Source organism: Microtus ochrogaster, unplaced genomic scaffold (assembly GCF_000317375.1).
Source record: "Microtus ochrogaster isolate Prairie Vole_2 unplaced genomic scaffold, MicOch1.0 UNK88, whole genome shotgun sequence".
In the NCBI taxonomy this organism is placed as follows: Eukaryota; Metazoa; Chordata; class Mammalia; order Rodentia; family Cricetidae; genus Microtus; species Microtus ochrogaster.
The window spans coordinates 1,279,296-1,296,453 of record NW_004949186.1 but is presented as its reverse complement, the minus strand read 5'-3'; the positions used below and the strand labels follow the sequence as shown (position 1 = coordinate 1,296,453).

Sequence of the window (17,158 nt, the reverse complement as noted above, 5' to 3'; positions counted from 1 at the left end):
TGAATGCAGCCCTCTTACCCTGAGAGGAAGAGCATCCGCTGGTCTTTTAGGATCAGTGATGTCGGGCCCTCTCAACCTGACAGCCATGCTTTTAGTTTTGATGTAGCATCCTGAGGTTGGGAGAAAGCTGTTACAATGGCTTGTTTGTTAGAGAACAAGAAACAATACAGAGATGGTATAAGCCCCTCCTCTTCCACAAAGGTCTGAAAAGAGGTGAGGCTTAGTGTTGGGGAGCAGAAAGCTGATTCCTGGTTCTGAGAAGCCTGCGTGACATCTGTTGCAGATGTGTCTTAGAAACACAACTGTAGCTTGCTTGTTTTTCTCTCTTCCTCCCTTCCCCTCTCTCTCTCCCTTCATCACCTCTCTCTTTCTCCCTTTCAATTTTCTTTTTCTCCCCTCTTTTCCCTCCCCTCCTGTTTTCTTTTAAAGATTAAATATCGTTTAAAATTTAAACCTCATTTTAAGCAATTAGACTTTTTTATTTGTTTGTTTATTCATTTTGAGACAAAGTCTCACTATGATGCCCTTCCTACCCTCAAACGCACAGAAATGACCTACCTTTGCCTCTTGAGTGCTATAATTAAAGGCATGCACCATCACACCTAGCTATAATGGATTCTTTTAAAAGCAGTTAGAGTTAAGGAAGCCAAAAGCAAATGGTTTATGGAACACTGGTCAGGAGTGCAGGTTTCCTCCTTCCTGTAGGAATTCTCTTCTTGCCTGGGAACAATCTAGTCATCTGTGGAAAGTAGCATTGTTTTCTGACCTTGGGTAGGCTCCCAACTTTCTCAAAAGTCTTCCTGTGAAATGATTCTACAAGTACCACCTCTGTGAAAGTCCAAGAGCAACTTGTTGCCATAGAGATGCAGGCGGCAGCAAGCCAGGACTTGCACATAAAACTGTAATAAAATGATGGGCGTGTGCACAAAGCACAGTTAGTTTATTTCCAAATTTTGATCCACTGGTCCATTACCAGGTGGCTATCCGTTACACAAAGAGCTGGACTGAAGCCACCTTTTCTCCTCCTCTTTCGCCTGTACTTCTGTCTCTACCACACCTCTGCTCTTCATCACTTTCTCTTCCTCTCCCCAACTTGAAGAGCTGGCGCTTTGGTCTGTGATTGTAGTGGGTGGAACATGTCTCACACAGTCTGCCCGCGTGTTCGATTGGGATCAAGACAGACACACCAGAAACTGGATTAAAGGCTCATGGAACCTGAAGATGTTGTTGTTGTTGCGGGCTCTCGTCTAACTCATGTCTGGTGCCATTGAGTCCTCATAGTCGGCTGGCTTGTGGGCTGCTCACAGTTCATTTTTCACGGTTCAATAGCACACACTCTTCCTGTGTGGGCGAAACTGTTCTTTAACACTGGGTGGAAGCACTGATTCTGCTTTCCGAGTCATGCCACCACCATAGAGACATGGTGGTCTTTAGACACTGACATATCCGTTGCATTAACCTTTCTAAATTGATAATTATGATCTCAATTTGAAAGTGATTAGAGGGACCAGCTTCCTAACCGTTTTCATGGAAAGGGGAGTGAGAAGAACCGGCATTACTTGGGCTTTGCTCACGTGCCCACTATTGAGCTTACCTTGGACCTACCGCGAGCTGCTTCCTGGGGCGTTCCCTGAGTTGATTCCCATGAACATGGAAATCTGTGGAATGTTGATCTAAATGGGCCTCGATTTATCTGACTGATTCGCTGTCACCAGTTGAACATGGTGAAATATTTCTGTTGAATATGAATCTGTGGCTGTTCATGGCTATTTCTGCCTGTTTAGTAGCTCGTGTCAGACAGAAGAGTGGATATTAGCTATCTAGAAGTGACATATTCCACCTTGCCAGTGTGATAATGGCTGGAAGGAGTAATAATGACTATGCTTATGGAGCACTTAGTCTTTAAAATGCACAGCAAATGCCTGCACGGACACCAGTCTACACAACTCTGCCTCCCCTGCTCGCCCCCGCCCCCAGCAGACAGCTACTGCCCAAGAAGTCTGAGCCAAAGCAAAGATAAGAAGCTACCACCACCAGGAGGCTGGCCAGTCCTTAAGATACCTGCAAGGTGTCTTTCTTATTGTAACTTGTTAGTACATCAATGGATTGAAGTCCTCACGGGCCAGTCACTTCTTCAGAACCCCAACAGTGACCACTGCTTGCCGTGGAGACCAAGCTTTCCATTTATCAGCCTTCGAATGACAACTTCATATCTACATACTACAGTAATAGGTTTTCATAGGGCACCACAATAATCTTTCCAGCTAAACTGAATGTTCTGAGAATAAGCATCCATCACACCCTGTACATAATCATATTTATGAAATGCTCATTTGATTTTTCCATACTTCCACGACATTCACAAACCTGAAAAATGAAAACCTTCCACCTTCGTGTCAAAGACCTTCCATACCCCTTGAATTCATCTTACTCTGCTATCTGTTTATGTTTGAAATAGTTTACAATGCTATATCTTTTCCAGATCCTTCCACCTAGTTATTCCAATCTCCCTGTATCATCAAAATTTAGGAAAGTATTAAAAACAGCTAGAGTTTCAAGAGGCATCTTAAACCTTTCCTTGATCCTCAAGCTGGGGCTACAAAGTCACTTGTAGCAAGTGAAGTCATTGTGCTTTTGCAGAGACCCCCAAGAACCATAGTTAATTTGAATGCAGCTCAATGCTCTAGGAACAAAGCAGTGAAATATGAATTATGCAGATTAGATGTAAATGCATTCAATGTGCTTATTTTTAGGGCATCATACTTGTTGCTTCCTAGTTCCATAAGGCAAATAGCAGCAAGGACTAATGGCTTTAAGGACAAAAATCAACATTGATATTAACTGGGAAATATTTCAAATTCCGTAAACTTTCAAGCCACAGCAGGTTTCTGAGAAATACGGTTCTTACACCCTGTACCTCTTTGGGCTGGCATTGGTACAGGTGTTATGACTTCGGATATTGAAATGTTTTCATTAATGAATCTCATAATGTTGAAGCGAGAATTGGCATGCCTGGAACATAGCCATTAAGGGTGTAGGCTGTTAGCTTCCCTGGGATCCATTTGCCTTCATTATAAAATGGGTACAATAATAAGAATAGGAGAAACAAAGGGTAAATGCACAAAGTCTTCAGCACAATGACTAGCTCTTTGCTCTTTTATTTATATTTATTTATTTATTTTTGTTTCACTGTGCTGCCCTTACTGACCTGAAATTCACTCTATAGACCTCGCTGCCTCTGCCTTCCAAGGGCACCATGTCCACCCCTCGCTCTCAGCCTTTTGTAAAGGTGACCTACCCTAATTATAAGTTTAAAGAAATGCTCTAATAGTCTTTCATCTCATTTGATTTTAGTCTGTCACCTTCTTGCAAGCACGGAAGGAAAGGCTTACTGTTATTTATCAATCACCAGATGATTGATGGGGCCAATGACTCACATCTGGTAAGCCTACAACAGTGAAACTGCTGGAGAGAAAACACACTTGGCGTTCTTGCCCATGTCTCATTTCCAGGCTTCTAGTTCAGCTAAAATGTTAACATTGACCAATATCCAGTAGTTTTTCTTTGTATGCTGGGCCCTAATCTTCAAGATCTTTGCTCACTTTCTTTTTTTTTTTTTCAATTTCAAAGTAGGCTGTCCCTCTACTATTTCATAGAACTAAGGGACATCAGGCTGTGACTATGTTTTTCTATTACTTTACTTTTTGTTGCTTTTCTACTTTTCCCTCCCTCCTCTCCACCCTCCCTCCCCCTCTCTTTCCCTCCTTCCTCTTCCTCCTCTCCTCCCTCCCTCCTCTCCTCCCTTCCTCCTCTCCTCCCTCCCTCCCTCCTTTCCTCCCTCCCTCCCTCTCTTCTTCCCTCCTTTCCTCCCTCCCTTCTTTTTCCTTCACTCTCCTTTCTTATTTTGTTTTGTTTAGACAGTTTTACTACATAGCCCAAACTATCTTTGAACTGTTGATTTTGCTGCCTCAGTCTCTTGGTTGCTCGACTATAGGCTTGCATTACAATGCCCAGTTCTTATTACTCCTGTCTCCAAACCATCTTAAGAGGAATAAGAAAGTGTCTCTTCTTGAGGCTATGCGGAATCTTCCCTCTGCACTCATCATCTCCTTCTCTCTCTAATCCCTTTGGGGACCTTGTTTTTTCATTGGTTAAGCCTCTCCCTTTCTTTTCTATTTTGTAGTTTTGTTTCTACGCTCAGGATAGACTTTTACTTAATTTTCTCATCTTAACAAAATCCCATTGCTCTCCTCTCAGTTACTTTCAACCGTTCCAACCCAAGCGTCATGGACAGTTTCCTGAAATCCTTCTCTTTAGTCTTTGATTTGAAATGTGAGTCCATGGACTGCTTTTAATAATTACTTGAACAAGATAGAGTTTTCGCTTTCAAAAGCATTGATGCTGTGCCCATCAGACCAGGGAAATGAGCCCTCTGGATCCTTTCTTTACTTGTTTCTTTGTGAGCCAAGCTTGGCTTCTGTCTCTAGTACTTGTCTGGTATAGATGTAGCCATGACAACGACGATGCTCTCAATATATATATATTAGAGACTTCAGTTCCTAACTTATTAACCATTAAAAATGTTGGGTGTGTTAATGATATAAGACCTAGAATGCTGAAGTCTCCCTTGCAACTGAATTCGTTAGGCTACAAAATGATCCGGGAGAAAAATGGTCACTTTTTGTCCAAGCTTCAAGAGACTGTTCTCTAAGGAGATTCCTGACCTTGGTTTAATCAGTGTGTCCTGTTTTCAATCTGCTGGCTTGCAATCTTCCACCATTTTGGTGCCTCCGCCCCAGGGATGTGGCGAGATCATCACAGTTGTGCGTGTTTGGGCTCACTAGTCAGGACTTTATCTAGGGTGTGAATCACCTAAAAAAAAAAAAAAAAAAAAAGGCAGAGTCGAAACGGCTGAAGAAAGAGGACCAGGGTGAAATCTATCATTTCTGGGCTGTTTTTAAGCCTACAAATTTCATTTCTCTCTTGGCTATATCTTTTCCAGGACAGGCATTTCTCTGTTCATATAATAATAAATGTAATATGGTATATCATATCATAATATTCATATAATTGTATAATTCATATAATATATTCATATAATTGGATAATGTTTGTTGCATACATATGATTCAATGATATTATCCAGGTCCCTTAGCCAGTGGAAGTGTCCTGGCTGAGTGTCCTTCTGCATTTGTCTTCGTGCAAATACTTTTGGGTGATCTGACTAAATCTAAACATTTGGACTGATATCAAAATCTTTTCCTACATTGGTAGACATTGTATTCAAATCCTCAAACATCCCGCCATTTTACAAAATAATTAGGTTTTGCCAAGGGATTAACAGACCTTCACCGGGTAAATGAAGTTTCTCTATTATGAGTGACCTCCATGAAGGAAGCCTGCTTTTGTTTCTAGACGCTAAGCATGACTTTCTCTCTGCTCTCTAAGGAGATTCCTGACCTTGGTTTAATCAATATGTTTTGTTTACACTGTGCTTGCTTGCAGTCTTCCACCATTTTGGTGCCTCCACCCCAGGGATGTGAGATCATCACAGTGGAGCGTGTTTGGGCTCACTAGTCAGGACTTTATCTAGACCTGTTGCTTATTTGGGACTAAATTCTCCTTTCATTTCCTTCCTAAAATTCCGTTTCATTAACAGTCGAATTGCTGATGCATAACTGATTCCTGGATTCTAGGTTTTGGTTCATTTTTTGTAAACATGGAAAACATCTCTTTTGCCTGTCAAAGTGGGAAAGATCAATGTGCATAAAGATAGTTATGAAATGACTATGAAAAGCTCCTGATTTTTGAGTGACAGAGCCAGATCAGAATCAGAGTTTAAAATACTAGTATTCGAGTTCCTAGTATTCTCCCCCCTGACTCTTCCTTTGGGCAAATCCGATTTCTTTCTTTTAAACCAGCAGCTCTCTGGCTCTCCTTCAGACTCGCTGAAAACTTCGTTTCCCCTGTGTTGTAGAACTTGCTTCCACTCTTTCTTAAATTTTATTTTTGTCTAAGAATGCTTTCTATTTTTCTTAGGCACGTTAAAAAAAATGACAGTCATGTCACAGTAAGCAAAAAATAAGTGGTTTGGGTTATTTAAATCAAGTTTAAATGTGCCAGAGCCATGGTGACAGTAATATCAGCATGAAGTCTCATGAAGCGCCCTAGACAAGTAATTAAAAAAATAACCCTTTCTACTCAAGTGCATGGCTTTCTCCAGACATATGCTACTCAATTTCTCAAAAGCTTTAAGTGTCTAAATCAGAAGGGAGTTGGCTTGGGTTATTGAAAATCTTTTTTGTAGAAAGAGCGACACACACACACACACACACACACAAATCTTTTTGGTAGAGTGAGCTACACACACACACATGCATGCACACACACTTTGTATAAACTATTTAATTGAGCATTATTATTTTTAACTTAACATGTTTGCTATGGAATTTGTTGTTTCTATCAGACTATTTCGCAAACTCACTTCTTTTAAAAATGGATGTTGCTATCATCTGAGCTGAGATAAAAATATGAAACTTTGATTCTGCAATTTAGCTCGGAAGGTTGGGAGAGGGGAGCTTTGGTGGGAATCACCATAAGCCTCCCCTGTAGTGCTTGTGGGTTAGGAGAGGGAAGATTATGTTGGACTCTCTGGGGCCACTGCAATCCAAGGATTTGGGGTTTGAGATAACTTAAATAGCATGATTCTTTTTAAATCTGCCACAACAGATCGTATTTTGATATTTTTAATTTCAGAGTAATAAACTAGAGGAGAAAAGGCAACTTCAGGAAAACGTCAGAAGAGACACATGGCGAGAGCACCATCAGTAGTAAGTGTACGCTCTCAGAGCTCCATTTCTTTATAGGTTTCTTGTTCAGAGTCCGGGCTCTGGGGAATGGTGACTTGTTAGATGTGGAGGGTTGGATTGTGGGCACTGTATTAATCATGTAGCTGAGTTCTACCGTCTCTGGGAATCTCATCAAAGCATTCTGTAGCAGTCCGATGGTGAGCAATATTCTGACTCAATTTGAGGAATTTGTCTCTGTAAATAAGTTAGATTCCAGGCTACTTCTGCTTATGCTGATCTCCAGGGCATTGTGCAAGGAGGGTAGGGTTTGGGGGTAAAATGTCCAATCAGGATCTAAACTAAGTCATATTATCTCATGGGCTGAGGGATGTTTTACTTTTTTTTTTTTTTTTTTTTTTGAGACAGGGTTTCTCTGTGTAACCCTGGCTGTTCTGGATCTCACTCTGTAAATCAAGCTGGCCTCAGACTCACAGAGATTCACCTCTCTCTGTCTCCCAAGTGCTGGGATTAAAGGCATGTGCCACCATGCCCTACTCTATTATGTTTTTTTCTAGTCAAGAATTGATTTGTTTTTATTAATTATTTATTAATTATTTTGATACTCCAGATCAATGGTTATAAACCAAAGTAGTTTTTTCTAGTATGATTCCTGAATAATAATATTTGCTCAAATACTAAACCTTTTGGAACTTGAGTATTTTGTTGGTTTGATCTTCATCTTCAGAATAAGGGTGATCATACATGTCCAATGGGCCAATTATAAGGACTAAAGACAATTTCTAAATGGCTTAAAAGTGACTGGATATTCTGGGGGTTGGGGTGGAATTTCTTACGGGAATCCTCTTTAGATGAAATCACACAGATTCATTTGGTAGAGTCAGTAAGGTAGATGTCTGCTCCCACCAGAACGAGAAACTAGACTGGCCCCATCACACAGAGCTTTCTAGAGCGCTTGCTGTTCTCTTAGTCTTCCCTTGTCCGTCATTCACAGACCTAGAGCTCTCTCAGATGTTGAACTGCTCACCGGTGTGGCATTTTAGAGTGTGCTTCCTAAATCTAGCATTCCCTAGTGTTCTCAAATCACTGGGCTCAGCCTGCCTCTCTCTTGAGCAGAGTGAGCAGAGCCATGGTCAGAATCCTGGGCAAGAACAGAAACGGAACTCCCAGCCCTGCTTGCTGCTCCTTACCAAGTTAAGGTTGGGGCTGGGAAGTTGAGTTTGAGACCGGGCAAGAAGGAGGAGAAATTCTTGGAGTTTTCAAAGGTTGGAGGCTGTTCTACCCAGCCTCCCATCTTTTCAGAGTTCCCCAGCGCCTTGGGTTTGTGTTTTACTAAATGCTAAAGATCAGTCACCCTTTAATGTAAAGAAGAAAAGGAGGCCTTGCTCCCAGCCACCGCGCAGAGGATCAGCGTAGTCAAATTCAATTCCATGCACATTTCACTCCTGCTCTTTCTCCTGCTTATCATCAAAGTCCTGGTTAGAAAAAGGGAGGCTGGCAAAAAAGAAAAAAAAACCCAAGAAGTATCTCAAATTCATTGTTAAAGCCTAGTGAGGAACACAAGAAGTATAGATACGTAAGTTTTTTTTTTCTTTTAAGAACATTGTGTTTTGAATTACTTTTGAAATTAAGGAGACCAAATAGCTGTAGAAACGAATGACCACTATGTAGCTGGAAATACGAGAACTTCTTAGAAAAAGGTGGCTCTTCTACAGAATAGTCTTTATTGCCTTTTCCTAGAACCATATTATAGTGGGGGAAAATATCTAGCAAAGTTGTCAGAATCCTAACAGCGCAAAGGTTTAACCAAACCGCAACCCGGACCCTCTGCCTCCTACTCCCGATTGAGATTCTCTTGAAGCTGTCAGGCGAAGGACCGCAAAATAGAAACCCAATAAACAGTTCCTCCTCCAAAACCGAGTCGATACCTTGCCAGTTTCAGCAAGCTGAAGAGTGGTGCAAAGAGCAGTGGGTTTTTGCTGTTGGGAAGGGCCGCTGTGGACTTGAGCGGACTGGACTGTAAATCCAGCGGCAGTGGCAATGAAGGAGAGGCCGCCGCCGATGGGCGCCCTACGTCCCCCCGGAGCATCTTCGTTTGTTCCTTCTTCACACCTTGCTCCTGACTCTGTTCATTTGCTTCTGATTATTTTTAGTGTTGTCAATTATTTAGCTAACAGGCAGAAAACTAGGCTTTTATTGACAACCAAAGGCACTCTCCTGAGTATAATAATGAAGGCAGTTTATCGAATGCCTGTGAGGTTGCTTTCTAATTGTACGCATTAATCTGCCCATGCAAGCTGGCTGAAAATACACAAGCAGATTGCACACGCAGATGGAGCACACGGGATGGTTTTTATGAAAAGACCTCCACAATGCGCTTCTGGAGCACTGTTTTTTCCTTAAAAACCGAACGGCTGTGACTATGGCAATTGGTGGCTGAGAGCAGACCCAATTAACGGCACATGACGTTGGCCACTCTGGCTGGGGACATACTCTCATTTCAGGACTCAGAACTAGTTCTGGGATTCTCCGACCTAAAAGCAGAGGGTAGAGATAAGCCTTTAACCTTGACATAATTTTCACTATATCTTTTAGTCTCTGTTTTCCGCTTACAAAAATTCAAATGTGATTTTTGGTGTGTGTGTGTGTGTGTGTGTGTGTGTGTGTGCTTTCCTATTAGCTGATAGTCTAGAAGAACGCCCAGCTCTGAAATGACAGCGAATGACTCTCACTTTTAACACCAAAGAGGGACTGTTGTTCTTTAGAACACGGAGTAAAATAGATGTCAGTATTTGAATTTTTCAGGTTTCCTTTCTTTTTAAAAAAAAAATTAATCATTTTTTGAGAATTTCGCATAATATATTTTGATCCTATTCATTCCATATCCTCCCCTTAACGCCTCCATTCTTGCTACCCAGTCCCTGACCTTGTGTCCTCCTTTTCTTAGTCTAATAACCCACTGACTCCAGCATGTTGTAATTTTAGTGATAATTTATCCTAGGAGTGTTCTCATTTTTATAATTGCGAATTTTTATTTTTTTTAATTCTATGGGTTTTTTTTTTTTGATAAATTTTGGTATGGATGTAGGTATGGTCTTTTTGGTTTTTGTTGTTTGTTTTTGGAGACAGGGTCTTACTAAGTAGCCCCAGCTGTCCTGGAGCGTGCAGTGTAGATCAGGCTGGCCTTGAACTCACCAAGAACCACCTGCCTCTGCCTCCACGAATCCTGAGATTACTAGCTGGGTTTTTAGCCTACTGAACAATGACAGTAAGGGTAGGCTAGGGTCGGGCAATTTGCATCCTGCAATTTGCAATTTTTTAGGAAAAAGAATTCTCTGAAGAGTTTTCTGGGAGCATATGAGCTGGCTATGCTTTAAAATTGTAGTTCATCTCCAGCGATTATTTACTGTAGGAGGTGATGTGTTTACGACATCTAAGAAGCATGAAATGCTAGGCTCTTTCGTAGTAGCAACTGCTTTGTAGCTGAGAGATGGAAAGCCAGGCTTTGTGGTAGACACAGAGTCTTTAAAAATTTACTAGAAGCCGGGCGATGGTGGCGCACGCCTTTAATCCCAGCACTCGGGAGGCAGAGGCAGGCGGATCTCTGTGAGTTCGAGGCCAGCCTGGTCTACAAGAGCTAGTTCCAGGACAGGAACCAAAACTACAGAGAAACCCTGTCTCGAAAAATTCCAAAAAATAAAATAAAATAAAATAAAATTTACTAGAGATTCCTCCCACTCCCTTACAGATAGAGCCTTGGGTAGCTGAAATTTTCCAAAGTTGCAGAGACTGTAATTAATTCAGCCAAATTTAGGTTCCCAAATGTGGGAGACTTTTGAAAATAGATAACTTGAGGGCTCAGGGCCCTGCAAGGGTCAGGAGTATCAGGGTCACTTGTGGGAGGTGACATCACGGGCACTTGAGATGAGACTGTTGGGGAGGGCAGAGTGGCTCTTGCTACTAAATTCTAAATTTGGTCTAGAGCAGGCAAAAGAAAGGCTGGGAAAGACAAGTCTAGTGTTTTCTCCGGTCATCACATACGAGCAACACCCCTGACTCCTTAGGTCCATTCCTGGTTAATTCATAGGTGATTTCAGGTTAGAGGGGATGAATGCCTCAATCTATCTGAGGTGCTCTCTTTTCTCAGGGTACAATCTCCAGAGTGTTTACAGGAGCAAGAGGTTCAATTATTGAAAGTTTATTAATTTACTAGTGTATATGGCGTGTGTGTGTGTATGTGTGTGTGCGCGCATGCACGGTATACATGGGGAGCTCAGAGAACATCTTTTAGATATAAGCTTTCTCCTTCTGCCCTGGAATCCTAGAATCGAGCTCAGGTTATCAAGTTTGCGAGGCAAAGCACCATTAGCCATTGAGCCATCTTGCTAGCCCGTTGATCTCGATTCTTAAAACTTTGGTTGGGAAACCTTTCGGAACCAAGCCTATTCCCCAGAAGGACCGTACACCTAGACTCCCACGCCCCCCCCCCCGCCCCCCGCTTTGCCCCAGGACTGTAATATTAAGAACTTTTCCTTATTTCCACCACCGGAGCCATGTTTCTCTTTTACTTCCACTTGAATAGTTATGTGTGCTAAGTTCCTCGGAGGCGCATTGCAGCTGTTTTAGTTTTCTCGCGCTGAGAATCCAGACAGGTCTGCTGAATATGCACACTTTGGCCCCACGTTTGCCTTCTAATCTTGCTCGCAAAACTTCTAATGCCCTTCCTGGGAACTTCTGAAAGACACTTAAGGGCTACAGCGCTCCCTTGTCCATGTGGTCCGCTTCAATCCAGCCTTGAGTTTTATAGTTTAGGTGAGGTGACTGGAAAGTCAACCTGCTCATAACTTCCTAGCTTATGCTAATGAAGCGAACGTAGAGATATAAAAATCCCCGTGTCTGTTTGGTTCAGAATGACAGGGAACAGCTTATGGAAACTCCAGTCTGAGGGCAGGCCTTACTGAGGGGTGTTACATCGTGCTGTTGGGGGAGGGGCACGTCAGATCTCTCCCCTGTACCTAGCAGAGCAATGTCACCCACCTCCTTTGGTTCCCATGACCATTTTCTCATGTTGGTACTTACCACATGCCTGTTTCGTCTGTGTTCCCTGGTGACCCTAGCGACTCCAGCAACACCTATACCAACCATTTCTTCTCTTGTTTTTCTCAAATTCTGTCACATTTAGTTTTTTTTAAATTTGTAAATTACATTTATTATTGTGTTTTTGCGTATTGTGCAGGCGCGTGCATGTATAGAAGCCAGAGGGAGCTGGTTCTCTCTACTGTTTGTGTCTCAGGGATTGAGCTCAGGTGATAAGACCCGGCACCCTTATCCACTGAGCCATTTTACGGTCCCCCAATTTAGTTTTTAAAAAGCTTAGTTTGGGTCATGTTATGTGCCAATCCAAAAGATTTGATGTCCCGTTCCTGTTGCCTTAAAATAAATTCCAGTCTCTATAGTTGGACTTTGGGGTACCAGGAGGTAGCTTAGTTAAATATCAGAAAGAACTTACTGGATTTGGGCCGATGCTAGGTGAACAGGCCGAGGAAGCAGGGCTTTGCCCTGAGTTTTATGTTATTAGGAATCTGGGGTTGTTATGTGATTGTCTTAGCACTTTAAGGTTCAGTCATCGGGGAGGACCAGAGCCAGTCCACACTGTCACTGATTAAGCAGCCATAACCACTCCTTAGAACCAGACTGTTGAGGTGTTTGGTCATTGTTACAGTTTGCAGAAGGTGTTTACGCTTCTTGATATTCAGACATTGTGGTGGTTTGAAAGAAAATGGTTCCCATAGGCTCACAGGGATTGACACTATTAGGAGGTGTGGCCTTGTTGCAGTAGGTGTGGCCTTGCTGGAGGAAGGGTGTGACTAGGGGTGGGCCCAGTGAGATTCCTGCTTCCTGCGGATCCAGATGTAGAACTCCCAGCTCCTCTCCAGCACCGTGTCTGCTTGTGTGCAGCCATGTTTCCCACCACACTGACAATAGACTAAACCTCTAAACGGTTAAGCCGGCCCCAATGAAATGTTTTCCTTTATAAGAGTTGCCATGGTCAAGGTGTCTCCTCGCAGCAATAGAAACCCTACGACAGACATGTTGCAGGGTTATATTACACTTTATATCATGGTCGTATAACAACCTCTTCTGATGTTAATATTCCATGGAATTGTTTACTTTCTGTAGGAGAACACCAAAGCCTAGACATTAGCACTAAGTTCATTTCCGTTTTTCTCTGTAACTGAAAAAAGATAATTTTTGATCAGTGTCTTATTGGAGAACAGTCTAACTTAATTATATCACCTCTGGAGCCCACTATCAGTGTTCCCTCCTGGGAGAGAAGAATATTTGGGCCTGGACTCCCTTAGTTCAAATACTAACTTCTTTCCTCCAGCCTGAGAATGTTTTAGAACATCTTTGGTTCTCAATTTCCTCACTTACACCAAGGAATGAGTGCTGATAGCTGCTACTCATAGGAGGACTGATGATGAAGACAGTCCCCAGGAGAAACCAACACAGTGCTCAGGGCAATGCCCCCTGGGCTGAGAAAGCAAACACCGCCAGGAGGAAGGAAGACAGAAAGCGGCTGAGCTCAGCCCTTGTCCAAGTGGTAAACCATGAAAATTGCTTTTTAAATCCAGGAGATTCACAAAGGCAGCCCGGGGGCCAAAATGTGCCCCTGGTGAACATGCCACCCTCAGGGAAGGTTCGTCCATCCTGGAGACAAGTTCTCTGCACAGCCAATGTTTTCACTTCCGTGTGAAAAGCCTTTTGGGAGAAACACACACACACACACACACACACACACACACACACACACACACACCAGAAAAGGAACTCTAGACAAATAAATAATGAAACCAAGAAGAAGGAAGACTGAGATGGCAGGAAAATGTCAAAGAAAACGAGATTTATGGTTCAAACATGGAACTGGTCTCCTTTTGTCTCCTTTCCCCATTTTCTTTCCCCTCCCTCCATTCTTTCCCTAATCAAGAGCAGGATAAAGGTAAGAGCGTGGAGGATTGCTGCACTAGAAGAGACAGAGGCTCAACAGAAGAGTGCCTCATGCCAACAGAAAAACTGATGTGTGTGTGTTTAGTTATGCCAGCAGGATATGTATATAAAAATGAGAAAATGTGGCAAATGATAATTTGATCACTATAATAACAAAAAGCAAAAACGTTGAATTTTTATAATAAAATATAGGAAAGTAAAATATTAAATTGAACAGGCTAATGCTTGTAAAGGTGCATAAATCAAGTTTATTTATTTTAAAAAATCCTCTTGGGTACTATAAAAATAAATATCTAACTCTATAGTATTGTGAGTAACATCTATAAAAGAGTTAAAAATCAAAAGCATGGAAAATATATCCCTAAATGCCAGCAAAAGAGAGCAGATGTAGCAATATTAATATGAGACAAATTGAATTCTAGGTGAAAAGTGTTCAATATTTTATGAAGATAAAATACATAATCCCAAAGAAAATGAAACTTAAATCTTCAGTAACACAGATTTGAAATGTATGTAGGACACAAAAATTAGACAAAACACTGTTATAGTCTGTAATATACAGTATGGATTTGCTGAATTTTTCTTTTATTTAGCTAATTCTCCATAGAAATGAATCAATCATATGAGTCAAAAAAGTGAGACAAGGGATAAAAGCATTGAATAATAATGCTTTTATATGGCTTTGTAGGCTCAGTGATGGAGTACTGTACTCAGAATATGAAAAAAAAACATTCCTTGTGAATGCTGTGTTCCCTTCTATAGCACTGACCATGACCAAGACCTCAGAGACTGTCAGTATATTCCAAATGTCTCTCCAAAACCTGGATAATATCAACTCTTGAAAAATGTAGTAAAACTAAAAATTATGCAGCCAGAGATTTTAAAGCCACAAGAATTTAAGTACCTCTCTTATCCTGGTTTTGAGACAAAGTCTTGCTATGTAGCCTATGCTGGTCTGGGACTCCTATTCCATCTTGAGTCTTGGGAATTTGGATGTGAGCCACTAAGAAGATCTTAACATATCCTTTTAAATGACCTGTGTAGAAAACTAGAAATAAAAGCTGAAGTTAGTTTGTGATAAATTAATAAAAATTTTAAAACTCTGATGGGTATCGCCAAATGTTAGTAGTGTTGTAATCAATAGATAAATAGATCCATTAAATGCTACAGAAAACCTACAAGGAGATCCACAGTCTTATGAGAACTCAGTAATTAAAACTTAAGCTATCTATGGATATCTGATTCTTAAAATCAGAATCAAACGGCAGGATGATTTGACAAATTGTATTGAACCAACACAGTTAGAATGTAATGATATTTTATAATATTCGGGTTTATTTCTTTATGAACATTATAGAAATCCCAGGAGCAGTTGGGAAAAAAGGACTTAAGAGCACAATACTTTTAACTTTATAATAGAAGAAGGCATAGGGAACAAAACTGTGTATAAATTGTGGTCCAAGAGAATATGTTGCCTAAGATATAGTGGATCTGGGGTCTCACTGCTCCCAACAGTGAGGATATTTATTTTTTTAAAATTGGTTATGATGTAAAACCTGTATAAAAGGTGAAGATAAGTGGAAGCTGATGGTCAGAAAAGAGTTGGGGGGAGGAATGACAGTGGTTTAGAAACCTCTAAGAGAATAAATACTTACTGTAGTGACAATATTCGAAGGAAGATCAAGGCATGATAGAAACTATATCCAAGAATAAGATTGGCTGTTGGTAGTTTGAAGAGAGGACATTTGTCAGTGGCACTAAGGTCTATCATGTGAAACTATATTGTTTAAGTCTGAAATGTTCCCTCATAGCTCTCGTGATAAGGTTTGGTTTTTTTTACTGCAGTGATATTCAGATCTGGGGCTTTGTTGAAGTAGTTGGACTGTAAAATTGAGACCCAACTGATGGTGCCATCATGGGATAGGCTACTAGGAGGTGATAGAAACTTATGAACTAGGACCTAAGGTGAAGGGAATGGACCAGTGGGGGTTACCCTTGTTGGCTATCTCATCTTGAGTTCTTTCTTTTCTCTCCTTCATGACTGTCAACTGCCACTAGATAAGCAAGTTTGTCCTGCCATGCCCTTCCCATCACATGGCCTGTCCTGATTACGATGGGACACAGCGATCATGGATAGAAACTTCTGAAACATTAGCCAGCATAAATGTTTTCTCCTTAGCATGAATTTTCTTGGGTATTTTGTCTCTGCAGAAAGCTGACTGGTACACTCTAGGAGTCTGTGGTTGACATAAAGTGGAGAAGAACTATTGGAGATGAGAAAGTTGAGACATGGAAGTGGGGTGTGGCAGAATATTATCTAATTCAGTCTGGGCCTGAGAATGGCTCCGATAAGTATAATGGATGGAAAGAGGGGAAAAGCAGGATAAAGACCTTCATAGAGGAAAAGTAGGGTATCTGTGTTGATGACAGCAGTTGACATAACACAACGTCTAGGGTACTTTTTCTGTTGCAGTGCTAAAATAGCCTGATAAAAGGTACTTAAGAGACAACAGACTTATTTTGGCTAAAAGTCAATGCTATTGTCTGGCATGGTGGGTGAATCACAGCAATGGGAGCTTAGTAGTTGGTCACATTGCATCCACAGTCAAAGAGTCACTTTCTCCTCTTTATACAGTTCAGCATCCCAGGTTAGAAAATGGTACCATGAGCAGTTCTTTCCCCTCAGGTAACCCAATCAAGATAATTTTTCAAGCATGCCCAATGGCCTGTATCCTAGGTGATTCTAGGTCTCATTAAGTTGACCATTGAGCTTAACCATTGAGGAAGGAAGGACAGAGTTTTGTACAAATGAGAAATGTTTGACAAGGAAGCTGACTGGCAAAGAGTATGATATATTCGTACTGCTGTAAGTCTTGCAGAAGTGGATGTTTTTATAAATAGTGAGGCAGAAGCAATGGTCTACCAGCAGCATGGGGAGCAAAGAGGATGCCTGGCCCACTTTCAGTGACTGATAAATGTGTGCATGAGAAAGGAAATAGCTCCATTTAGGGAGTACCATGGTTAATTCTGTCAACTTGGTAGACTCTAGACTCAATAAAGATAATCCTCTTGGCATGTTGGTAAAGGTTCATCTAGATTAGATTAGTTGATATGGGCAGCACCATTGCATGGGCTAGGAGTCTTGACTGCTTCATGAAGAGTAGAAAACACCATCCCTTCTTCTGTGTTTACTGAAATGGATGCAGTGTTAGCTACCATCTGTGTCAAGGTCCTAACACCCTGCTGGACTGTACCTTTAAACAGTGAGCTAAACTAGACCCTTCCCTACTTAAATTGCTTTTATGAGGTATTTTATTATAACAATGATAATGGACTAAACATCT

The 17,158-nt window shown here is 41.4% G+C and overlaps 1 protein-coding gene across 1 annotated transcript in view; it reads left to right on the top strand.

The window, feature by feature from the left end:
- Epsti1 (epithelial stromal interaction 1) overlaps positions 1-17,158 on the top strand; it is a 104,244-nt gene that overhangs the window by 29,043 nt on the left and 58,043 nt on the right. The window contains exon 6 of the mRNA XM_013355059.2: positions 6,757-6,830. Coding sequence (XP_013210513.1) covers positions 6,757-6,830 — 74 coding nt within the window. The remainder of the gene's footprint in view (positions 1-6,756; positions 6,831-17,158) is intronic.